Source organism: Macaca nemestrina, chromosome 6 (assembly GCF_043159975.1).
Source record: "Macaca nemestrina isolate mMacNem1 chromosome 6, mMacNem.hap1, whole genome shotgun sequence".
NCBI classification, from domain to species: domain Eukaryota; kingdom Metazoa; phylum Chordata; class Mammalia; order Primates; family Cercopithecidae; genus Macaca; species Macaca nemestrina.
The window spans coordinates 29,896,262-29,921,596 of NC_092130.1; the positions used below are offsets into that span (position 1 = coordinate 29,896,262).

Sequence of the window (25,335 nt, forward strand, 5' to 3'; positions counted from 1 at the left end):
TGGGGGTGACCCCAGGCTTCCTCACCCCATCCCATCCCCTCCTAGCTGCTCGGGCTGCCACTCCTGAGCAATGGGCCAGAGCACAGGTACCGTCTCTCCTAAGAGTCCCCGTGGTTATCTGCAGAGGCCTGGTTACATGCATATTCTTTAAAGCAACGTTTATAACAGCCAACTTCCTCACCCCTCCACCCTGAAACAAAACCCTCTGCTTCCTCCAACATGGTGCTGGCTACACATACTGTAGTATGTCCACCCAAGGGATTTCTTTGTAGTTATTAGGAATTGTGCTGCAAATATGTAAAGATGAAAAAAACCTGATGTCATAAAATATCCAGTAAAGGTTACTGAGAGTTAGCTACAGTATGGTCTTGCTTTAAAACACATGTATATCTTAGGTTTTTATAAAGTTAGCATTTGTCAAATGTTAACAGTATTTGGGGCAGAATTACAGGTGATATAGTTTCTTATGTGCTAATCTGCACTTTTATTAAAAAAATATACACACACACAAATATACCTACTCACACACACACATATATATATATACACACACATATAAATGTATATATGTAGGATAGAACTCTCACTATGTTGCCCAGGCTGGTCTTGAACTCCTGGCCTCAAGTGATCTTCCTACCATGGCCTTCCAAAGTGCTGGGATTACAGGTGTGAACCACCGTGTCCAGCAGTAATCTGCATTTTGTCTGCTTTCTTTTTTTTGAGACAGTCTCGCTGTTGCCCAGGCTGGAGTGCAGTGGCACATCTCAGTTCACTGTAACTTCTGCCTCCTGGGTTCAAGCAATTCTCGTGGCTTACCCTCTCAAGTAGCTGGGATTACAGGCGACTGCCAGACTAATTATTTTGTATTTTTAGTAGAGATGGGGTTTCGCCATGTGACCCAGGCTGGTCTTGAACTCCTGAGCTCAGGTGATCTGCCTGCCTCAGCCTCCCACAGTGCTAGGATTATAGGCATGAGCCACTGCACCCGGCCTGTATTTTTAAATTATCCTATCAGGATCAGGCATTATTTCCTTGTAAAAATGTTATAATAACTGTAATAGTAACATTAGCCCGTTTCCTGTTGTCATTGGTAGAATCACAGATTCTCAGAAGTTAAAGAAACCTCAGATTGGTCCTGCCTCTCGTTGATAGATGAAATCTCTCCCTGTAACGTCTCTGGCTTATGGATTGCCTAACCCACTTTACATGCCACCAAGGATGGGAAACTCACTACCACCCTGACCACTCGTTCCACAGGCAGTCAACTGATACAGAATTATTCCTTAGACTATGGAGGAACCTGGTCCCTGAAGCTTCTAGCCACTGTTCTGGGTTCCATGCCTGGGGCTGGCACAAAAAAGCCGTGGCAACTATTCCCCCAGAACTGCAGGTCTGAGCCAGACCATAATCAGAATGGCTAATGCAGGGCCCAGAGACCTGGTCCCAAGCCCTTCCTGACCAACACCTTGCTATGTGACTCAGCCAGTGTCCTGTCCCTTCTGGGCCTCAATGTGGGCAGTGCTGGCAGCCCCTCCCACCACTGCATAGGGACTGCGCTCACCAGGAGTCAAGCACTGTGTAGCGGGGATCATGTCCTCATCCTCGCTCTCGGAGGAGGAGCTCCTGGCTGTGCTCTCCGAGGCTCGGGACTTCCTCGGGGTGCTCGCAGCCTGGGCTTGTACGGGGGTAGCAGCTGGGCCAGCTGGACTACGATTAGGGTCGACAAAAATCAGAGGGGGTTTAATCACCTTGAAAAACAAAAACAAAACACCCCCCCAGTGATTAAAGGCTTGGCCAGGGAAAGGAGGTGATGGGGTTAGGGAGTGTTTTACAAGGCAAGGGGTCCACAGAGCTCAGGGGCAGCTGGGCACAGAAGCCATTCCAGCTGCCCAGGGTGCCCCCTCCCACCCTACACATCTGCTAAGACCCAGCGCGGCACTTCACAACTCACAGGAGCCCACGTGACCCTCAGGGTGAAGCCCTGCGTTCAGCAGGATCAGCTCCCTTGTACAAGTGGGAAAACTGCAAGCCCAGAGGGGAAGGGAGTGACCCAAGGCCACCGTGCCTACTGGAAGCAAAGTCAAGGCCAGAATGTCCAATTCTGCCTTCTTTCCCCTGGCTGGCTTCAGAGACAGTTACCTGCTGAATGCAGGGGCTGGTCTGAGCAGTTTTCCAAGGCTGCCTGGTTGGAATATACAATGCACCTGGGGAGGTATTTAGTCTAGTTGCCCCCACCCCAGAGGTTCTGAATCAGCCCTCCTGATACGTGGCCCAGGATGAAACTCCCCAGCTATACACCGATTCAGTTTCTTCAACAAAAAAAGTACAAGAGAAACAAGGGTTAGGTGAGTGGGTGAGAACCAACAGATTAAGACTTAGAGGATTAATAACTCAATGCAGTATGTGGCCTTTAACTGAACTCCATGAGACAATCAGGGAAGCAGGGACACTGACTGGATAGATCAACTTATTAGGTGTGACATTGTATTGTAGTTGTGCTTAAAAAAGTCCTTATAACTGAGAGCTGCATACTGAAATCCTGGTGGATGAGCTGACACGTCTGAGACTGGCTGCAAAGTAATCCAGGGGCGTTGGGGAACTGAGTGGAGAGTTTGCATGAAACGAGCCTGCTCAGGAGTTCCTAACTGTTGAGGCTGGGGATGGTACTTGGGGGTTCTTTATCTCACTCTATCTTTGGGTATGCTTTAAATTTTCCAATAAAACAGTAAAAGAAAAAGCAAGGCCGGGCGCGGTGGCTCAAGCCTGTAATCCCAGCACTTTGGGAGGCCGAGGCGGGCGGATCACAAGGTCAGGAGATCGAGACCACGGTGAAACCCCGTCTCTACTAAAAATACAAAAAATTAGCCGGGCGCGGTGGCGGGCGCCTGTAGTCCTAGCTACTCAGGAGGCTGAGGCAGGAGAATGGCGTGAACCCAGGAGGCGGAGCTTGCAGTGAGCCGAGATCGCGCCACTGCACTCCAGCCTGGGCAACAGCGTGAGACTCCGTCTCAAAAAAAAAAAAAAAAAAAAAAAGAAAAAGCAAACAAGCAACAGCAGCTCCCTGGTATTCTGCAGGCCAGTCTGGTTGTGAACTGCACCATCCCTGAACATGTTCACCGCACGCAAGGGCACCTCCAGGCCCATTTCCTTCCCAAACCCCCAGTTAATGAGAACACACATGGCTGTGAGCCAGGGAGCTGCTTAGGTCTACTTTCCATTCCCCAAATGTCAGACCTGGTGTGAGCTCTGCTCCCTCTCTGGCCAGTAAAGGGCTGGAGGACAGGAAGAGGGAGCTGCCTGAGCTAAGGGAGGAGTGGAGTCAGGTCCAGACTGGTCTCTGCTGCACCATCCTGTCTACCCTCTGAGCCCGACTTAGCACATCTGGCTCCTCAGGGTGCTAAAGTGCTGCAGAGAGGCATAAAGTAAAAAGTAAAACAGAAAGGTGCCTGCCTGAGGGTGGAAGCTTCCCTGGGCTTAGGCCTTTCCTACCCCTGCCAAATAGCCTCCCCCACGGCTGCTCTGATCTGCCACTTCCAGAGCCTTCCTTCCTACGATATAAAAAAGAGAAGGATGGAAAGTGGGAGAAAGCTTACAGTTGAGGGAGGGGGGATCTATATATATGTGAGAAGACAGGAACAGATTGTCGGGGACGAAGAGAAGCAACGAACCCACTGAGGCAAACAATAGCGTCTTGGGATGTTAAAAGCAGCTCAGCAGCAAAAGCCTCCTCTTAGTTCCACCCGCCCACGCCACCCCACTGGGCCTCTGGGCTATAGGAGGGAGGTGGTGCAAGGGGCTTGGCTGTGGGGGGTCGGGGCGGGGCATTAGTGCATTAGTCTGTAGAGTTCACAAAGGTGGGCAGTGAAGTTTGCCCAGGATGTAGTGGGAGACCTGCTTCTCATCCCACCTCTCATGACTTCACTGTGTGGTCAAGCCCTTCCACTTTCTGCTCCTCAGTTTCCTGTTTAATGAAAGGGCTAGTAGTTATCCTAGCCTGGGCTCATTCACTGCAAGGGTTCTAATGCACTGTGGAAACTGCAAAGCACAGTACACACCGGAATGTAGTTCTGGGGTCAGCTAGGAAAAAACTGATGGGAGTGAAGCAGCAAACCAGCACAGTCTGAACATGTGGTTGTACCTCCCTATAGGTGCTGGGCAGTAAGCACCCAGAGGGAACCCAGGGATACCCCTCCTACCTGCAGGTCTGATGCCTGCAGAACCAAACCTAGGGGATTTCAGGACAGTGCTCACTCCCTCCTGTCAAAGCTGAGCTCATTCTAACTGTGCCTTCATTCCAACAAGTCTGCGGCACAGAGTGGGGAGAGGGGGCTGATGGCCTAGGCTGCGGACCCTGGCAAGGCACATAACCACAAAGGCAACACTCCTCTAAGAAGCTCTCTCAGAACTGCCTGGGGCTGGTTAACAGATCTAGGCCAGCCCCACTCCGGGAGACTGAAAAATTCTCTCTGGGGACGTGGCCTGGAGCCTCAAGGTCCACCCCACCCACCCAGGAAGTCTCATCTCAGAGACTGAGATGAATGAGGCTCAGAGAAGGCAAGTGGCATCACCCAGGGTGACCAGCAAACTGGTGCCAGAGCCAGGATTAGTAGTTCGTTCTCCAGGCACCAGACTGGAGCTCCTTCTAGAACCAATTACGCGGCCGGGTGCGGTGGCTCACGCCTGTAATCCCAGCACTTTGGGAGGCCGAGGCGGGCGGATCACAAGGTCAGGAGATCGAGACCACGGTGAAACCCCGTCTCTACTAAAAATACAAAAAATTAGCCAGGCGCGGTTGTGGGCGCCTGTAGTCCCAGCTACTCGGGAGGCTGAGGCAGGAGAATGGCGTGAACCCGGGAGGCGGAGCTTGCAGTGATCCGAGATCGCGCCACTGCACTCCAGCCTGGGCGACAGAGCGAGACTCCGTCTCAAAAAAAAAAAAAAAAAAAAAAAAAAAAAAAAAAAAAAGAACCAATTACGCTAGGCCTCAATTTAATACCCAAATTAATTTCTTACAGGTTTCCTTTTTCTTCGATTCAACCTAAAACTTCGAGAGCAGGGCCTACCTCTTTGACAAACTAGTAGAAGTTGGCCTTACAAAATTATATTCTGACAAGTGAAACTGCATATATTTGTGGTATATTACATGATGTTTTGATACACATATACATTGTGGAATAGCTCAATTAAGTTATTTAACATATGCATCACCTCACATACTTGTTTTCAAATTTGGAAGCTATCCCAGACCCCAGCAGACTCTGGCCTGAGGTCTGCTCTGCACAACGGGGCGGAGGCACAGTGAAGGGTCTAGGAATGGAGCCCAAGTGTCTATCCCTGCCTCCTAGCCTGGGGCTCTGCCCACCACCCTGGCCTCAATCCCTTTCCCCACTGATGGGCTAATAAAATCAGACTGAAACTTGTCAATACAGAGGTGCTCAATAAATGTACAATAATGAAAATAATCATAATTAATTAGTGAGCTGGGGATTAGGAACTAAAAATCTCTCAATCAGGAAGAGGCTGCAGCTTCCTGGGGCTATGCCTGTCTTCCCCAAAGCCTCCTGGGGGAAGGTACAAACTGCTGACTTTTCTTTCTGCTTTTTAAATAGGGACTCCAGAATCTTCAGGACTAACACACCAATTAAACGGTTCAGTTTAAGCAGGATGTTCATTTTAATTGTGTTAGTCCACCCCCACAGAGAAAGGTGGAGCGGTCCCCTCCCTCCCAGCTGTTGAGATCCCTCAGAGAGGCAGGTGGCCTCGTAAAGGCTCCACCCAGAGCCTGAGGGCAATGCCCACGCCTGGGAGAGGGGAGTGTTGGGGCAGCCCCGGGCAACGGGTCAGAATGTGAATGGCCTGGGCTCCAACACCAGGTCTGTCCACTTGCCATCAGCCATGTGATGCTGGGACAGGTCCCTCAACTTCTCTGAGCCTCATTCCCAGTTCCTTAAAATGCAAACCACAAAGGGAGCCACCCTCATAGGGCTGTTGTGGGGATTAAACAGAAAAATGCAAATACAGGGAGTTACCGATGTTGGTGGTGGTGGTTCTTTACTTTTGTAATCTGTGCTATTGGAAAGTGAGAGGCAGTGAGCACCCTATTGCTGGAAGTGTGCAAACAGCATCTGACCTTACTGATGAATTGGTAAGAACGTGGTATGTGATATTCAAGGGGAGGTGGTTCATGAGACCACTCTGGTCTGGAGGTTGCAGAACTCCAGGATCTGTCGTTAGGCCCTGGGAGGGGAGCTGGTGCTCTGAGGTGCCTGGCAGAAGCTTCTGGGAGCTTGGGGCTAGAGGAGGACAAAGGGTAATGCTGTCTGATGGAAGGGCCAGGGTTCACACAGAAGCTTGAACCACACCAGCATGGCTGACTTAGGCCTCTGGAGTACAGGGAGATAAGGTGGGCCTGGTCTCATCCTTGGGGGTGTAGCCTGGGCAGGACTGTGGCTTAAGCTCTGGGTGCAGTGGAGCATGTGAAGGTATGCCACAGGCGCTTGAGAAAGAGTCCTGGGCAAAGCTCATGGGATTTGAGAAGACTCCCGGTCCTAAACAGGCAACAGAGATATAGGGAGCCAGGGGACCAGTGCTTGCACCTTTCCTCAGCCTCTTATGAATCATGAGAATTTCGGGAAACTGCTTCAACTCTAAGGCTTGGTTCCCGATCTGTCAAATGGGGCAACACTCCCTGGCCTTCTCACAGTCACCAGGCACCCTTTCTTAGGCAGGGGACTGTGGCAAGTACTTCGTGTGCTGGCTCCAGTGCAGAGGCAGGAGGGAGGCACTAGTACTAACCCCATTTTATGGTTGAAACATTGAGCCTCACATAGGAGAAAGGCGTCTGCCCAGGACCACGGAGCTGTTAGGTGGTAGAGCCGGGCTTCGACCCAACACTCTGAAGCCTGTATGTTTAACTGTGCACTGCTGCCTGCCTCACAGGGCTCAGATGAATGTCACAATAGAGGAAAGAGCTCTGGAAGCTGTGAGATGCTGTTTAAATATGACGAGATTTTTCCCAATGGGAAAGACCTGCCCTCTCCCGCAAGGCCTGCCAACCCAGCTCTGACCCTGCAGCGACTGCAAAGAGAAGGCATGGCGTACCTGGGTCAGTGGCAGCTCTTCCTCACTGCTCTCCGAGGACCCCTCCGTGTTCCCCTCTGGAGGTGCTGGGGCCAGGGTCTTGCTTCTGGCAGGTTTGGAGTTACTGTCCTTCTGAGGGGACAAGACCTGGATAAGCACGTGGTCGGGGAGAGGGGCATTTGCTGAGGGGGAAAGAGCCAGCAGGCAATGATCCTCAGGCACTCTGGTTTCCAGGGGAGGCACCGTGGCCCCTTCCTGCACATGCACAGGAATAGCTGCTGCTCTGACCTGCCCCACAGCCACCGGAAACATGCTTCCACCCTGCTAGCTCCTTCCAGAGCTAACTTCGAACGTGAAAGGGATTTATGACTCCGATACAGCTAAAACCTGAGGGCTGCAGGGCTGTTGGCCCAGGGTCTGGACAAGAGGTGACAGCAGCCTGGGACAAGGTTGCAGGCACAAGCCAGTGGTCCCAGCACAGTTCACCTCTGGTTGTAACATCCCCAGCCAAAAGCAGGAGCTGCCTAGAAGTGTTCCACTGGCTACCATACCCTCCTGCTGGGGCAGGCATGATAATGGGGGCTGGACTGGTGAACACTGCAGTCAGAGGACGACTCAGAGATCCGGGTGGAAATGCTGGTGGTGATGGCAGCTCAGTGGTCCCTACTGGAATGGGGGACCCCTTTTCCCTACTCAGCCTAGCCAAGAAAGTAGGACCCAGGCTGCCTGAGCTTCCAATTTCTCAAGAGAAGCTGGAAGATCTGTACGTCATTTCCAATTTTTAAATGGGGCAACTACAATGCACACTGCTGGCTGCCTCCTAACAGCCATGCCCCCATCTGTTCCTTGCTAACAGAACCCTCACTGTTCAGTGGCTCCTACCACATGCTTCAGGGAGGGTGGTCCCTCCTCCCAGCCAGTCATGGGAACTACTGGCTTCTTGTCTATGGCTAAGAGGGTAGCTAGCACGTCCAGTCTGAGGTCTGAGTAGCCTTAAGTCTACTCCTCAGTCTTTTTTGAGATGGACTCTTGCTCTGCTCACTCTGTCGCCCAGGCTGGAGTGCAGTGGCACAATCTTACTCACTGCAACACCTCCTCCTCCCCGGGTTCAAGCGATTCTCTTGCCTCAGCTGGGATTATAGGCCAGTGCCACCAGGCCCAGCTAATTTTTGTATTTTTAGTAGAGACAGGTTTCGCCATGTTGGCCAGGCTGGTCTTGAACTCCTGACCTCCAGTGATCCGTCTGTCTCAGCCTCCCAAAGTGCTGGGATTACAGGTGTGAGCCACTGCACCTGGCCTGCCCCGAGCACTTTAGGAGATGCTGCAGCCCTGCTATGACCATAAAGCTGATGGAGCACAGAGATGGAAATCTGGTCACCACTGATGCTTAGCTGAAGGAACCAGCTTTTCAGCAGCTGGAACTTGGGACTCTGTGCACTGTAAGAGTCAATCCCCTTAGTGAAGCTCTTTTGAATGGGGCTTTCTCCTGCAACTTAGGCCATTCTGATGGAGAGAGGAACTCGTTGAAAACTTAAAAACAAAAATACTACACAGGCCAAAATATGGCTGAGGCCTATGCTTTAGTCTGTCATTTAGGTCCTCCATAAATCTACCAGTAATAAGCACCTGGGAGGGCCTACGGCTTGTAGGACAGCAGCCTTCAGTGACCATGCACGTTCATGCCCAGCCCGTCTGCACCCACTGAGGGGCCCTGTCCACTTTTGTGCCTGGTCATCCTTCAGCTCCATCACCCGCTCCTCTTCTGGCCTCTCAGAGACCTGCTCTTTCAGCTGTCAGCACCACCAGCATACTCTGCGATAATCCGGCCACCTGTCTTGCCCCACAGACTGTGAGCTCCTTGAGGGCAGGGCCAAATGTCTTTCGCCCCCAGTAATGGTTTGTTATATCAAAGGCAGAGATTAGGGGTAGGGAGCATTCATCTCAGTGCTTGTTTTACTCATGAAGAAAACAAATCTAAGAGAGGTTATGCAGCTTGGCCTGGCATAGGGACTTCCAGCTTCCCTTAAGAAATGGAAGATCTGGCCACAAAGAAGGTCCATTTCCACAGTCATGACTGGCTGAAGCTGATAGGAACTGTCCTTATGGATGGGGCAAGGGCTCCCCGGTCTGTCCTACTTGCTACCATTATCTACCATCTCTCCTGACATCTTTTTTTTTTTTTTTTTTTTTTTTTGAGACAGAGTCTCACTCTGTTGCCCAGACTGGAGTGCAATGGCACGATCTTGGCTCACTGCAACCTCCGCTTTTCCAGGTTCAAGCAATTCTCCTGCCTCGGCCTCCCGAGTACCTGGAACTACAGGCACCCGCCATCATGCCTGGCTAATTTTTGTATTTTTTTTTTTTTTTTTTTTTTTTTAAGTAGAGACAGGGTTTCACCATGTTGGCCAGGCTGGTCTTGGACTCCTGAGCTCATGATCTGCCCGCCTTGGCCTCCCAAGCTACTGGGATTACAGGCTTGAGCCACTGCGCCCGGCTGACATCTATCATTTCTGCCAGGCCTGCATCAGTCACGTCCATCACACACCTGTGCCCTGGCAGTGCTGGAGTCTGTCATCCCACACTTCTGTAGGATGTAGCAAGCCCTGCTGTCTCCTGCAAGCAGACCGAGGGAATTGTCCAGAGTTTCTTTCTCCCTAGTCTTCAGGGCCCAGGCTTGGCACTAAGCTAGACAAGCCCTGCCTGAGAAGATGCACCTGCCTATGTGAGGCCCCAGGCCAAGGTGAGGGACGAGACTTCCTCCATCTCTTCAGGGCCTCGGGGGACCTGTGCCACACTCCAAGTTTCCTTGGGACTCTGATAGGGAGAGTCATTTTGTATTACGTCAACGTATGCACAATAACCAACATGTAAGACACTTGGTCTCACATGACTTGGTGGGAGATACTGGCCTAGCCTATAGGGCTGGTGGAAACCTCAACCTAGACATAGACCCGGGACCCTTTTAGTGAGGGAAGTCTTGGTTTGGGGAGTTTTAGTAGCAGGTTTTACCTAAGGAGATGTGGATGACAGCAGAGGGAAGAGGGCATGGTGGAGCCAGAGCCTTAAGCCTTAACCTGACCTTCCTTCCTTTTCCTTACCTGGCCCTAAACCCTGGTTTTTCATTTTTCTTTTTTTTTTGAGAAAGTCTCACTCTCATCACCCAGGCAGGAGTACAGTGGCATGATCTCAGCTCACTGCAACCTCTGCCTCCCAGGTTCTAGGGATTCTCCTGCCTCAGCCTCCCGAGTGGCTGGGATTATAGGCACCTGCCACCATGCCCAGCTAATTTTTATATTTTTAGTAGAGATGGGGTTTCACCATGTTGGCCAGGCTGGTCTCGAACCCCTGACCTCAAGTGATATGTCCGCCTTGGCCTCCCAAAGTGCTAGAATTACAGGTGTGAGCCACCGTGCCCGGCCCTATACCCCAGTTCTGAGGAGTGGGTGTTGGTGGCTCAGAGGCCTGGCAAGTCTCACCTGGGCAGAGGTTGCAGCTGCTGGTGCCTCCCCATCACTGTTTGACTCCTCGCTGCTGCTCCCTGAGCCATCCTGCTTCCCCGCCTGGGTGGCCGAAGGCCCTGTCTTCCCAAGAGGTGCTGGGGCAGCCCCTTTCCTGGGGGACTCCTTGGCAGGAGCCAAGGCAGCTCTGACCTGGGGGGTCTTCTCTGAAGGCTTCGCCTGGAGTGAGAAACAGGATGAGGGGAGAGAGCCTGGAGGGTGGACGTGTGAGGAGACAAGAGCTGGATGCGGCAAAAGTGTTACATCCCATGTAGGAGATGTTCTCCATTCCCTCCCCCTCACCTGAGCCGGCGTCTCCGTCTCCTCCTCACTGTCTGACTCCTCCTCACTGCTCCCCGAGTCCTCCTCTGGCCCTGTCTGGACTTGAGCTGCTGCAGCCACGGCCTTCCCCACAGGTGGCACAGATGCTGGGCCCCTCACCAAGACAGTACTGTTCTGGAGGTTTCTCACCGGTGGCTTCGCCTGAATTGCAGGGGGATAACAGGATTGGAGGTGGAAGTGATTCCTTTCAGGTCCCACTTTCCACCATGGCACAACTCTGGGTGGGTGGCCTGCCCATGCAGGAGCCTTCTCCAGGCTGGGCTCAGTGAGTGGTCCTCCTCTCTGCTCCAACCCTCCACACCTCCTGTGGCTTCTGGCTCCACTTGCCTTGGCTGGAGACCTCTGTTTGGCTTGAGCAGCTGCAGTGACAACTTTTCCAGGAGCTGAAATTGTCCCTTTTGCTGGAGATGCTCTGACGGCAGCTGGGTTGGCTTTGGCCTGGGTTTTTTTTACTGAGGTTTTCACCTGAGTGGAGAAAAGGAAATTAAGGAGGGAGAAAGTGAGAGAGAGTAAAGCAGCTAGCCAAGAATACAGATTCTGGAGCCGGAGCCTGAGTCTGGATTCTGGCTCCTCCACGCAATAGCTGTGTGAACCTGAGCACATCACTTGATCTCACTGGGCCTCAGTTCAGTCTTCTAACAAATGGAGATAATAATAAGGCCCACCTATGGGTTATAATGAAGACTAAATAGGAGATTCAGAGTTTAACATGTCTGGAACATAAACACTCAAACTCATTGTGCGTGCCTTCCTTAGCATTAGCTAAGCATAAGACTACCTAAAACAAAGATGTTTTCCAGGCTCCCTTTCAGCTAGGTGGCCATGTCATTAAATTCCGGTTCGTAGAAAGTTGAGTACCATAAAAAGTCAGAAACATGTCCTTCCTCCTCCAGGCTAGATGGAATGCTGAGGTAAGAGCTGGAGCTCAAGCAGCCACGGCAGAACAAGATACTTGTTGTTCAAGGTTTTCTTCAGCTTAATCTAGTCTTAACCGATATCCAGAGAACCCCCAAAAGGCCTGTCAGGGACTCCAACAAATAGAAGGACAGCAAGAAAGAGGGAAATTCCCAGAGTGAGATCCTTGACAGGAGTGACAGCAAGCCTGATGTGAAACAGAACGAGGAATGTGGCAGCATCTCAAGACCCCTGCCTCACTCAGGGAGGGCATCTGGTCAGTGTCAGAAAACATCCCCATCCCCCAGTATTCCTCAAACACATGAGGTCAAGTGAGGTGAAGAATCAGGACTTCAAAAAGAAAGATTCCCTACAGTGTGGACCAAGTATGACTCAGGCCGAGGTACTCATCAGCACAGCACGTAAGTCCTCCAAAGGGGAGCCATGTTTTCCACAAGAAATAAGACACCAAGACTGACTTGACCTAACAAGTCTCAATACACAAAAAAGGATTGAAATCATACCAAATATGTTCTCCAACCACAATGTGATTAAATTAGAAATCAGCAACAAAAAGAAACCTGGGTAATCCCAGATATTTGGAAATTAAACAGCTTACTTCAAAACAGCTCATGGTTCAAAAAATAAAAGCAAAACACCCACCTCATGGTACAGGTGGGAGGCTCAGAAGGGAAGACAAATATTTAAGTGATCTGCACAAGGAAACTCTGTAAGGCACTGGGTCTGGAATGTGCCTGCAGCTTGAGAAAGAGGAGAGGAGGCTCTGGAAGGGGCCCCTGAAGAGCTTAAAAGCCTCAATGGAGGAATCCTAGGACCCTCGGGTCCCACGAGTCAACAATGAGAGGGGGACAAAAAAAAAAAAAATCAGTAGAAATGTGTGCTCTGGTACAGAGAAAAAAGAAATGACTAATTTCTGAGTGGTTACAGAAAAAAATAGAGCAACAATTAAAAATAATAAACAGTGGGTGGGTGAGTGCAGGGAGTGAGCCATCTTCTCTCAGCTCTTCCAGGCAGGGAGACCTCACTCTTGATCTGTTCCACATTAGCCTGGCCCATCGTCAGGGTGACACGAGACAACTTGCTGTGTGCAGGTCCCTTGCTGGGTGTGGCAGGTGAGATCTCACCTCAATTCTTACCCAAACTTGTGAGGGCTGATTTTGTGTTTACAGAAGAGTAAGGCTCTGAGGACTTCAGCACTTGCCAGGATGTGGGGCTGGGGCTGAAACTTTAACCCAGGCGGTCTGACTCTAAACCCCTGCCAGCCATCCCACCACAATGTGCCGCCTGTGGCAAGGCACCCAAGCCGGGCACTCTCCCATTCCCTGGCCTCGCATAGACTGCTTCCTCTGCTGGAACACTCTCCCTGCCCATCTCTTTCAGCCCATGGTTCAGATGCCGCCGCCTCCTGTAAAAGGTCTAGATACTCTCACCTGTCATGCTGTGCAGCCCAGGCTTACACCCTCTAACTCAACCCCATCACTCCACACTGGAGGAGCACGTCCATGCTCCAGAGACAGGACTTCCCCGAGGAACAGGGCCTCAGCAGCCCCAGACAAGGGCAGCATCTGGCAGGTGGGAACTCCAGAGCTTGTAGAAACCACAGGGAATACATCAGCGGGAGCTCAAAAGGCCAACAAGACAAGAGACCCTGGAGCTCTGATGGGCAGAGGAGACATGGAGTGAAAGACAGGGAAGGACGCGGTGTTGAGGCTACCGCTGAGGCTTCTGCACACCTGCAGGCAAGACTAGCCCCCAATCAAGCCCATCCTCAGCCCTGGCTCAGGAACAGCTGTGGGTGGGATGGGCTTGCTCCTTCTAGGCCTCACCTGTGCTGAAGGTGCAGCTGCCTCTTCACTGTCTGATTCCTCCTCACTGCTCTCAGAGTCTTCCTGCATCTCAGCTTTCACCTGGGTGACCGTAGGCCCCGTCTTCCCAGGAAGTACTGGAGCGGTCCCTTGCCCCAAGGATCCCTTGACAGGCACTGAGGCCGCTTTCACCTGGAGGCCTTTCCCCACAGACTTTGCCTGGGATGACAAGTGGAAGAGAGGTGTCTCTAGGAGTCCAAAGGACCACGTAGGGGCGGCCCTGAGGTCCCCCCATTAAACACAGGCCTCACCTGTCCCATGGTTACTGCAGGACCTGTCTTCTCTTCCTCACTATCTGATTCCTCACTGCTTGAAGAATCCTCTGCTGGTCTCTGGGTGCCCCCAGCCACAGCTGGGGATGAGCCTACTGGAGAAGTCACAGTTCCTGCTTTCCGGGGGGCTTGGGTGCCCATTCGCACAGGGGTGACCTTGGCAGATGCAGTATTGGTTTTCTTTGGGCAGGCCTTGGTCTGAGGAATTTTCAGAGCTGGTTTTGCCTAAGGGGACACCAAAGAAAGGCTGGAGAAGATTCCTGAACTCGGAGTCCCCCATCTGTTCTGAGGTGGATCCCCACTACTGTTCTGCCCCACCAGTCAGAACCCATGATCTGCCTGAGGGAAGCACAGCTCCCTGGGGGGCTGACTGTGGTGTGGTAGATCAGGCCATGTGGCAGCCTCCTTCCCCAGGCCTCACCTGAGCTGCAGTCATGGCTGCTGGTGTCTCCTCACTGTCCGCACTGTCCGACGACTCCTCGCTGCTCTCTGAGTCTTCCATGGGCTTTTCAGCCTTGACTTGGATGGCTACAGGCCCTGCCTTCTGAGGCGGTCCCTTGGCAGGACCAGAGGCGGGTTTGGCCTGGAGGACTTTCCCCAAGGATTTTTCCTGGAGTGAGATACACAGGATCAGGAGAGGGAGCCCAGAGTAGGTGTGTACAGACATTAAGAGACCAAGACGGTAGACAGAGTCCCAGTGGGAGGCCATGGGTGGCTCCACTCTGAGGGGAAGAAAAGAGCCTACAGGAAGGGGCCTCACCTGAGCTGGGGCCACAGCTGTGGGCACCTCTCCATCATCGCTGTCTGATGACTCCTCACTGCTGCTGTCTGAGTCCTCCCACTTCCCCACCTGGGCCGAGGGTGTTGTAGGCCCCACCTTCCCAGGTAGCACTGGGCCGGGGCCTTTCCCCAAGGGCCCCGTGCCCATGGTGGAGGCAGGTTTCACCTGGGGGTTTTTCCCCAAGGGCTTCACCTGGGAGACACAATGGACAAGATCAGGGAGTCCAGAAGGAGAATATGAGTGAAGACATAGGTGGGGAGGAGAGCAAACGAAGCCAGCCGCACAGGGCTCTAGGTTCAGAGAGGAAAAGTCAAGCCCACAGGAGGTCTTCTGAGGCAAGGCACAGGCCATGCAGGGCGGCTTCCAGCCTCACCTGAGCTGCGTTCATGGCTGCCGGTGCCTCCCTGTCACTGTCTGACTCCTCACTGCTGCTCCCCGAGTCCTCCTCCTGCTTCCCTGCCTGGGCCTGGGTGGCTGCAGGCCCTGTTTTCCTAGGAGGTGCTGGGGCAGCCCCTTTCCTGGGGGACTCCTTGGCAGAGGCCGAGGCAGCTCTGACCTGGGAGGTCTTCCCTGAAGGCTTCGTCTGGAGTGAGAAACAGGATGAGAGGGGAGAGCCCGGAAGGTGTGAGGAGACAGGAGCTGGAGGCGGCAAAGGTGGCCATACCCATGCAGGTGCTGGGGTTTAGGCATGGGGCTACTCTCCACCCCTCCCCTCTGCCTCACCTGAACAGGCGCCTCCTCCTCACTGTCCGATTCCTCGCTGCTGCTCTGCGAGTCCTCCTCCTGCTTCCCGGTCTGGGCCTTGGCAACTGCAGGCCCTGTCTTCCCAGGGGGCGCTGGGGCAGCTCCTTTCCTGGGGGACTCCTTGGCAGGGGCTGAGGCAGCTCCGACCTGAGGGGTTTTTCCTGAGGCCTTTGCCTGGAGAAACAAGATAAGGGGAGACAGCCCAGGGGATGGATGTGTGAGGAGACACAGGACACCAGGTAAAGAAGACCAGATAGGGCAAATGACACCACACAGTGAGAGGGGAGTAAGGGGCTGGGGTCTGAGGCACGCCCCGGGCTCTGACACAGAGTGGGAGAACAAGTCCTGAGAAGCCTTCTGGGGAGGGCCTGACTGCATGGGGTCTCCCTCCTCAGGCTTCACCTGAAGCAGGGCCTTGGCAGCTGGCGTCTCTTCCTCACTGTCAGACGATTCCTCGCTGCTGCTCTCCGAGTCCTCCTCTGGCTTCCCTGCCTTGGTCTGGAAGGCTACAGCCCCTGCCTTCCCAGGGGGTGCTGGGGTAGCCCCTTTCCCAGGGGTCCCCTTGGCAGCGGTCGAGGCAGCTCTGACCTGGAGGATTTTTTCAGAGGTCTTTACCTAGTAAAAAAGAAAGGGCAGTTTGCTCTCCTGCTTGTGAGAACTCTCTGATGATGCCTTTAAGATAAAGTCCAGAGGCCTTAATGAGGCTCCTAAGACCCCCTCTGCTTCCCTTCCCAGGTAGCACTGGGCCAGCGCCTTTCCCCAAGGGCCCCGTGCCCATGGTGGAGGCAGGTTTCACCTGGGGGTTTTCCCCCAAGGGTTTCACCTGGGAGACACAATGGGCAAGATCAGGGAGGGAGTCCTACTTCCACCTCAAGGCCTTGACAGTTGCTGAGCCCCTGCCTGGAATGACCTTCCTAAGAGTGCTTCCTCCTTCTGGTCTTTGCTGAGACGCCTTCTCCCAAGGCCAGCCCAGATCACTCCGTTTCAAGTTGCCATTCCTACATCCCCCACCCAACTTTCCCCTTTACCATTTACCAGCAGCTAACACAGGGGATCTGCTTACCTACTGCATGCCTCCACCTTGTCCTTCCCTAGGCCTGGGGCTGGGTGGGTGACCCTCACTCTTCCTCCTTCCTGCTCTGACTTCCATTGCTTTCCAGCCCCCCGTCTTACCCTTGGGATGCACCCAGAGCCTTGGGGCTGCAGCCCTGCCCACTCCCAGCAGATGGGGAAGGGAACTGGATTCCCTTTAGCTAACATGGTGTTTCCCTGCTCAGGGTCTGGTTTGTCCTGAGACGTCAGAGGACCAGGCAATCAAAACTTCTCAAGTACCTCACAGCATGACTGGCTGGGAAGGACAGCGGCCCATTTACTAGGCAGAGAAACTGAAGCAAAGTTGGTCACAGACAAAGTAGAGTGCAGGACTCCCCTGTGGGAAGCAGGCTGTTCTTGCTCTTCAATTTCACACCGTACTCCTCCCTCTCCCCAACTCCAGTGGCAGAGGTGCTCATGGGATAGTGCTCAGGCTGCTGGGGGACCCGCAGGGTCCTCCAAGGGGCAGCCCTCCTCCAGGCCTCACCTGGCTTGGTGTCCCTGCAGGGGCCTCCTCCTCGCTTTCAGACCCCTCCTCACTACTCTCTGACTCCTCTTCTGGCTTCTTGGCCCTCTTGGCTGGGGGCAGGGCCCCTCCTCTGACCTGGGGTGTCACATCCCCCACCTTCCCAGGGGCTGGGGCCGCCTTTCTTGCTGGAGACTCCTTAGTAGAAACCGATGAGGCTTTGACCTGGGCTGGTTTTACTGAGGGTTTCCCCTGGAACAAGAGGATGGAATTAGAAAATTAATAATAATTACTGTTTCCCCTAAGGTTCTGTATTAGGTGCTTCAACAGTTGATAAAGCTCTTTCCTAATGCCATTGGATTTTTAAGCAACTCCCTGAGACAGTTAGTAGCTTTAGACCCATTTTCCAGAAAAATACAAGAGGCTTAAAGAGGTAAAATTACTCATGATCAATATGAAGGGGCAGAGCCCCACTGGAACCCTGGACTGTCTGACTTTGGCACAGATCTCAAAACCATTACGCTCATCTCCCACCTGGCACACGCAGGGCTCGGCCTGAGAGATGGGCCGCATCTCTCAATCAGGAGAGCTCATCCTGTCTGCCCCTTAAACTCAAGTATCTGATCACAGCAGCCATCACGAGGGCCAGGAGTTCAGGATGTGAACACCACCCCTGCCACTGGTTTGCTGGACACCTTGGGCAAATTCCTTCCTTTTGTGAGCTCTTTCCTGCACTTCTACAATTCAGACATTTCCCAGGCAGTCAGTGCCCTACTTCCACCTCTGAGATCCATCACACCCCTTGCAGCCCTGGGTTTCTGGGGCGTCTGCTACTGGAGCTCTGCACAGCCTCAGCCCATTGAGTTTGTGTGTTTATGGAGGGCTGGGAGCGGTCCCCTTCCCTTTGGCAAGGCCTGGGGTGATAGAAGCCAGGGGTGTCCTTATGGCTGGTGGTATCTAGGGCCCAAAGGTGAGGATGGAAGGTGGAGGGCAGCCCTTGGTCAGGCCTGGGGTAGATGGGTGAGCTTTCAACCTTCACAGGGTTACCACGCTACAGTAAAGTCAGAAGTTCCCTGGGCACCAGATCAGTTCATCCCTGATTTGTACTGGTTTTCCATCGAAAACATCTTTCCAACTGTGGACACCTTGTTCTTCTAGCCCCCAGCCTCTTATACCAGTATTACTCCAAGAGTCTCCTACATGGCCTCACTGCTTTTATTCTGCACTGCCCTCCAACCCAGGCTGCAGCCAGCAATCTTTTTGAAACACAAATCAGGCCATCTCGCTGTGCTGGGATGGCTTCTCACAGCCCCTAGAATAAAACTCAAATTCCTTATGGTGGTCCTCAAGGTCAGACAGAAGATCTGGCCCCTGTCTACCTAGGACTTCATCTTGTGTCACTTTCCCCACAATTTATTTGTTTTTTTTTAAAAATAACATCTTGTAGAGACAGGGTCTCACTATGTTGCTCAGGCTGGGTTCCAACTGCTGGACTCAAATGATCCTCCTGCCTTGGCCTCCCAAAGTGCTGCACTTACAGGTGTGAGCCACCGTGCCTGGTTTCTCTCTCTCATTTAAAGATCAATGTTTTGGCCAGGTGCAGCGGCTCATGCCTGTAATCCCAGCACTTTGGGAGGCCAAGGCAAGTGGACCACTTGAGGTCAAGAGTTCAAGACCAGCCTGGCCAACATGGTGAAACCCCGTCTCTACAAAAAAAAAAAAAAAAAAAATCAGCCAGGCGTGGTGGCATGCACGTGTAATCCCAGCTACTCGGGAGGCTGAGGCACGAGAATCGCTTGAACCCAGGAGGTGGAAGTTGCAGTTAGCCAAGATCACGCCACTGTACTCCAGCCTGGGTGACAGAGTGAGAACTGTCTTAAAAAAAAAAAAAAAAAGATCAATGTTCTTTAAAAGCACCAAATTCTCTTTGCCTCCTTCTCTGCACATGCCATTCCTTCTGCTTACGCCTACTCATCAATGCCAGGTTCCTGCCCCACATGGTTCTCTACATTTCCCCTTCATAGCAGCCATCACCACAGTTAAATATTTGAGGGACACTCCCTTGCCCCATGGCACCAGGAACTCTGCCTGTCCTGCTCATCACTATATATTCCCCAGGCCTGCCACTTAGTAGGTACACAATAAAAAGTAACCTGTCAGGACCTTTTCCAGGTCAAAGTTCACAAACCCAAGAGTCCAGCCCAACTCTAGCCAAGTGTCTAGGTCTGGCATTCACCACTGGGCCCAGAACCCTCTCAGCAGCTGCAGCCCTAGCCACACCACAAGATAGCCACACTGTGGCCCCGGGGCCCTGCTCTTGCCCCATTTCTTGTCTGGAATGCCCTGACTCCTCCACACCCCTTCCCAGTGAAGCCCACTGTGCTTTGAGGCCTTGCTCCAGGCCACCTCTCCCAGGAAGCCTTGTCTAGTCTCACAGGCAGGAGGGGGTCCCCCTCCCACCCCCGGGGCTGATCTTACACTCAGAGTGCAGCAAGCAGCACCAGGCTTTTCTCCCTGCCCCTCCCCGGCTGCAGCCTTTCCAGGTCCCGGTCACCCTGCCACAGGTGCTGAACTGATCTGGGCCCACTGGTGTCTGAAGCCCCAGACAGGCTCCTGGGAGGGTTAGAGGCTGGGAGAGGGCAACTCCTAGGGATGGGTGGCAATTACCTCCACATCTGTCTCATCGCTGGAGCTGGAGGTGTCCTCGCTGGAGCTGTCGGCCTGGCCTGCTGACACCATCCCTGAGGGTCGGACACAGAGGGGACTGAGGGACTTCCTTTCCAGCCTCACCTGCCCCTTCCCAGCACCTCCCAACAAACCAGCTGCTCATCAATGCCAGGTGCTGAGCGCTCACCCTTCACATGCACTGAGCTGTGAAGCCCCCTTCTGAGGTGAGTACCATCATCATCCCTATGCTCCCACACATCTCTGAGGCCCTGGGAAGGGCTGTGAGGGGACCCAACAAGCACACACCAGCAACAGTCTACAGAACCTCCATCCACCATCATATCCACTGATGCAGGCCGGACAGATGTCTACTCTACATAGGAAACAGGCAAACTCAGGCCTTTCAGTTTAGTCTCTGAGCTACCAGTGGTCCCTGTAACTCACCAGGGAGTCATAAAGCAGAAAATGCTCCAACCACTAGATGGGCTGTTCAGCCCGAGGCCAGGTCCCTGTAGCTGACCCTCCCTCATCCAGGGGATGGGAAAATGGCCTAAGGTGCAGGAACCTGGCTGTCATGGAGACAAAACTTTGGTTCCAGAAATGTCCCAGAACTTAACAAAGCAATGCCTAGGCTGCCTCACCAGCCCAAGTTCTGGGGACTTGATTCCTACAGGTGGGGGCTTCTCACCAGGCTTGGCAGCAGCTCCAAAGGCCGGGACACTCCCCTCCTCCTCAGTTTCTGAGACCAACGTAGTATTTGCTGATGGTTCTGCTGATTTCCTGGGAGACTTCCCAGAAAGAAGGTTGGTCACTGTCTTCCCAGTGGCAGGGTGTGGCATGGAGTTCCCAGTCTTGCCGGCTTTCTCTGTCTCTGCCTACAGAGAACAAGAGTGACAGACACATCTGGTATGGCATGGTGAAGTAAGAGCACAGGCCACTTGCATCTGAACCCAATCTTACCACTTCCTAGCTGTGTGGGTTTGGGTAAACTACCCCTTCAATCGGTTTCCTAATCTTTAAAGTGAGGTTAAAAACAGTACCTCCTCTCACCAGACATGTTGAGAGAACAGAATCCCAGTTCTTGGGACACGGTAGTTATTTACTAAGTGGTAAGTAGCAGTTTGTTGATCTTATCATTATTTCATGATTACTTTGAGACATTGTTGCTAATGCTCCAGGCAATTGCAGAGGCACAATTCTTTATACATGTATGTATCTGACTCTGCTTTCTGGATTATCAGAAAATGACACCCTGTTTTCTGAGCAGTTTCCAGTTTGGAAAATGCTTTTAGAGTTTCAGAACCACAGGTGTCTTGATCACTACGGTGCCTCCACACCTAGCACAGTGCCTGGAACATAACAGGTATTAGTCAAGATCTGTTGAGTGACAGGTGAATGCAGGGATTAAAGAGGAAAGAAATCGCCTATCTCAGGTGTAGAATGTGCCCAGTGGCCCATTGCAGCAGGCATCATCCTCATCTTATAGAAAAGTAAACTGAGGCCCAGAGAGGTGAAGGGAGTAAGATCCCACAACTGGTGACACAGGTTCAGCTCTGAATCCAGGTGGGGCAATTACAACCCTATCCTTCTCTGACAGGAGACTGTCCCCTACCAGGTAAATCCCATAGGCAACAGCTTGGAAAGCAGTCCCACTCACCTTGGCTTTTTCTTTCAGACTTGATGGCAAGTCCGCCCCCAGGACTGAGGAGTTGGTAGATGCTAGTCTTGGGGCTGCAAGAAACAAACATCTGCTAAAGGAGCCAGATGAGTTTTTTCTCATCTGTGAATGGCAAACAGGTTTCATCTCACCTAACACTGCTATTGGTATTGGCTGCCTGGTGCTGGCATGAGGATCTGAGGTTGAGCCCAGACTTGCGGGAATGAGCTCTGTGATACATCAGCCAGGTCCACCAGGAGCAAGAGAGAAGAGGATGTACGTGTCTGCATTCCTGATGGATTCCCAACTCCCCTGCAGCATGAGGCGTTGAGGCCCTTGGAGGGAAAAGGACTGGCCCATGTTCTCGCTGCCTACTGGGCACTTCACACTGCAATGGGCAATGGGCACCATTCACATAGACCACCACACTGTAGCCCTGAAAGCTGCTTGGCAAAAAGCGGCAGTGGTCAGGCAGGCAGCCAGCCAGCCCCAGGTCCATACAGAAAGTTGCCTGGAATTCAAATGGCTTCTTAGTGGACAGGTAGCTGAACCATGCCACCTGAGTCCTGTTAGATATTGATATTCACTGATTCTCAGTGCTTTTTTATTACTTAATTAATTAATTTTTTGAGACAGAGTACCACTCTGTCGCTCAGACTAGAGAGCAGTGGCATGATCTCGGCTCACTGCAAGCTCCGCCTCCCGGGTTCACACCATTCTCCTGCCTCAGCCTCCCGAGTAGCTGGGACTACAGGCGCCCGCCACCATGCCCGACTAATTTTTTGTATTTTTAGAGAGACGGGGTTTCACCATGTTAGCTAGGATGGTCTCGATCTCCTGACCTTGTGATCTGCCCACCTTGGCCTCCCAAAGTGCTAGGATTACAGGTGTGAGCCACTGCGCCCGGCTTCTCAGTGCTTTTATACCAGGGTATTGTCTCCTTAAATCTTAGATTTCCATTGTTAAGGAGAATGTTGCTGAGATGAATGGCATGATCTAATTCTTTTCCTGGCACTTCATCTCTCTCTTTCTATAATTATGGAAAATTTTAAGTAGTAAGTAGGAAGAACCAGGCAGCTCCAACCATTAGCAACTTGTGACCAATCTTCTCATCTCATCTAGTATCTCACTCACCCTTCCCCATCAAACATTACTTTGAAGAAAATACCAGATATCCTATCATGTTGCCCACAAATACTTCAGCATGATTCTCTCTCAATGAGGACCCTTTTAAAAATTTTTTTGAGACAGGGTCTTGCTCTGCTGCCCAGGCTGGAGTACGGTGGCACATTCATAGCTCACTGCAACTTCCAATGCCTGGGCTCACGTGATCCTCCTACCTCAGCCTCCCGAGTAGCTGGGACCACCAGTGCATGCCAGCATGCCCAGCTAATTTTCTTATTTTTCGCAGAGATGGGGTCTCACTATGTTGCTCAGGATGCCAAAGAGGACTCCTTCCTTTTTTTTTTTTTTTTTTTGAAACAGTCTTGCTTTGTTGCCCAGGCTGGAGTGCAATGGCACGGTCATGGCTCACTGCAGCCTTGACCTCCTGGGCTCAAGTAATCCTCCCACCTCAGGCCTCCCAGGCAGCTGAAACTATAGGCACATGCCACCATGCCCGGCTAAATTTTAAATTTTTTGTAGAGACAGGGTTTTGCCATGTTGCCCAGGCTGGTCTGCAACCCCTGGGCTCAAGTGATCCTTCTACCTAGACCTCCCAAAGTGCTGGATAGCTCCCAGGCCCCGTACACCAAACAAGACTGGAAGGATCCATCTGGTTGTTTTGGTTTGGCCTTGCATCCCCAGAGCCTGGAGATACAATGTCTGGCACAGAGGAAGGGCTCAAATACCGCCAAAGATAGGTGGTGCCCTCCCAATTTTCTCCCCAGGGTCTTTTAGGTCTTCCAGTGATAAGAGAAGAAGCTGGAGGTAGACTCTACCCTAGAACAATCAATATTCCACAGCCTGTTCCCAAAGCTGCAAGGCTCTTACTGGCTTTGGCGGTTTCAGCTTCTGCTTCCTCCTCCTCTTCCGAGCTCTCTGAGGTGCTAATGGGGTCTGACACACGGGTCTTCTTAGCTTGCAGTGCCGCATCTTCCTCTGCCTTCCGCTTCCGACCAAGCTCTGAGGTTCTGCAGGACAAGGGTGACGGTCTATACCAACTGGGTGACAGAACAACTCCACAAGATTTGACTAGACCTTCCCACATCCTTCCAGCTCTTCAAGGCAATATGCATAGAATCTAAACAGTGGTGAAAACACAGTATAGATACAATTTTGTATTCTGCATTTTCACTCACTTCATAAAGTGCTTTTACAATTCTTGATTAGTCTTTAAAATAATCAGGAATGCAGGATAATGTTATATAACAGCTGCAGCAGCTACCAGTCTTTAAGTGATAGGGGCTGACCCACGCAGGCACCTGACAGAACCGCCCAGGCTCTTCCTCCTGCAGAACGTGCTGTGTGGACCGTGCCTTCTTGGAAGACTCTGCCCAGGTCCTTGTCCTTCATGTCTCAACTTTAATGTTGCCTCCCCAGAGAGGCCCTCGATGATTGCGCCCCTCCCCCAAGCCATGCTCTGCCCTGTGATCCTGTTTCATTTTCTTTAGAGCTTTTCTCTATCTCCTGTTATTTTACTTACTTCCTAGATTCCTCCCCTACACAGAAAGGCCCAGGGAGGGGGGCAGCTGGCAGCTCACTACAGTAGCCTCAGTGCCTCGTACATGTCTCAAAAACTGAACAGCTAAGTGACTTGCTCATGGCAAAGTGAGTCTGGGGCATGGGTAGGATAAGCACCTAGGTGGCTGGGCCCCTGGACTTTCAAGTCTCACGCCCGTTGACCCCCATTCCAGGGAGTCACTGTCCAGGCCCCAGGTTTCCCAGCCGCGATGGACTCTGTTCTATTATGGTTTGGGATGTGACACTTGGGTCTCTTGTTCCCACGAAAACCACTTGTCAGGATTCTCCTTTAAAAACAGGTTTCGTTTTTACATGTACCAATTTATTCTGCCTCTTTTCCCCCAACAAAAATGCTGAGCAGGGATTTTTCTCTGGTTTGTTCCCAGTTATATCAAGAATATTGCCTGGGTTGTTGTAGGTGCTCAATAAATACTCGGGGGTGGGGGTGGGGGCCGCGGTGTAGGAAGTGGGGAGCCTCCAACCAGTAGTTTTAGCACTTTATATGGACCACTGTGTCTAACCCTCACAATGCAATGAGATAATTGCCATCATTATTTTCATTTTATAGGTGAAGACACAGACTCAGGGAGGCCAAGAAATCCACTCAAGGTCATACATACAGCTAGTTGCTGGGTTTGAACTCTGCAGGGAATTGCTAGGCTACGCTGTCTTCGGTGGGTTTGAGGTCCTTGTCCCACACTCAGCACCCCTCACCCATAGAAGGGGCCGGTGGCAGGGAAACGTGTGCAGAGCAGCTCACTGAAGCAGTTTTCTGGGGGAAGGAAGTACTACGAATAACACCCACACATCTGGGCAAGTCAGGGTGAGGAAGTGTGGGCTATAACCTGTACTCTAAGCTCTCCTTAGCAGCAGAGGACAGCCAAGAACTGAGGTCTGGCAGGGTTTTCAATGATCTTAGCTCTCCACCAGAGGCTGTAATCCCTTCCACACCATTTCTGCCTTTGTTCACACACCTCCAATGACAGGGAGCTCACCACTTCCACCGTAGCCTACCTCATTTTTAGATAGCTCTGATGTCGTTATACTCAGAAGCTGAAACCTGTCTTCCTGAAGCAGGTATATTTGGGGCCCACTTCTGTCTCCAGGGCCTCAGAGAACGCACTATTCTTGGTCGTCAAAGATGTGCAGTGGTCCCTCACATCCCTCTCCTGCCTCCTTTCCACCCAAGGCAATTCAATACTCTCTACCATGCCTCATGGGATGTGTCTGCACATCCTTCACTCCCTTAGTCAGCTGTGGTCAGGCCAGTGCATG

At 52.2% G+C, this 25,335-nt stretch overlaps 1 protein-coding gene across 8 annotated transcripts in view; it reads right to left on the minus strand.

Moving 5' to 3' along the window:
- Positions 1–25,335, minus strand: part of LOC105466868 (treacle ribosome biogenesis factor 1) — a 41,948-nt gene that overhangs the window by 11,540 nt on the left and 5,073 nt on the right. For 4 of the 8 annotated variants that reach the window (XM_011716000.3, XM_011715998.3, XM_024788211.2 and 1 more), the window contains exons 3-19: positions 23,371–23,510; positions 21,379–21,452; positions 20,410–20,596; positions 19,722–19,795; positions 17,076–17,306; positions 15,899–16,111; positions 15,476–15,670; positions 15,126–15,335; positions 14,732–14,944; positions 14,393–14,581; positions 13,951–14,196; positions 13,661–13,858; positions 11,247–11,384; positions 10,881–11,060; positions 10,557–10,757; positions 7,102–7,212; positions 1,562–1,748 (exon numbers count right to left, since the gene is read on the minus strand). In XM_011716000.3, coding sequence (XP_011714302.2) covers positions 1,562–1,748; positions 7,102–7,212; positions 10,557–10,757; positions 10,881–11,060; positions 11,247–11,384; positions 13,661–13,858; positions 13,951–14,196; positions 14,393–14,581; positions 14,732–14,944; positions 15,126–15,335; positions 15,476–15,670; positions 15,899–16,111; positions 17,076–17,306; positions 19,722–19,795; positions 20,410–20,596; positions 21,379–21,452; positions 23,371–23,510 — 2,987 coding nt within the window. The remainder of the gene's footprint in view (positions 1–1,561; positions 1,749–7,101; positions 7,213–10,556; positions 10,758–10,880; positions 11,061–11,246; positions 11,385–13,660; positions 13,859–13,950; positions 14,197–14,392; positions 14,582–14,731; positions 14,945–15,125; positions 15,336–15,475; positions 15,671–15,898; positions 16,112–17,075; positions 17,307–19,721; positions 19,796–20,409; positions 20,597–21,378; positions 21,453–23,370; positions 23,511–25,335) is intronic. The other 4 variants (XR_011624575.1, XR_011624576.1, XM_011715997.3 and 1 more) reach the window with 3 other exon arrangements.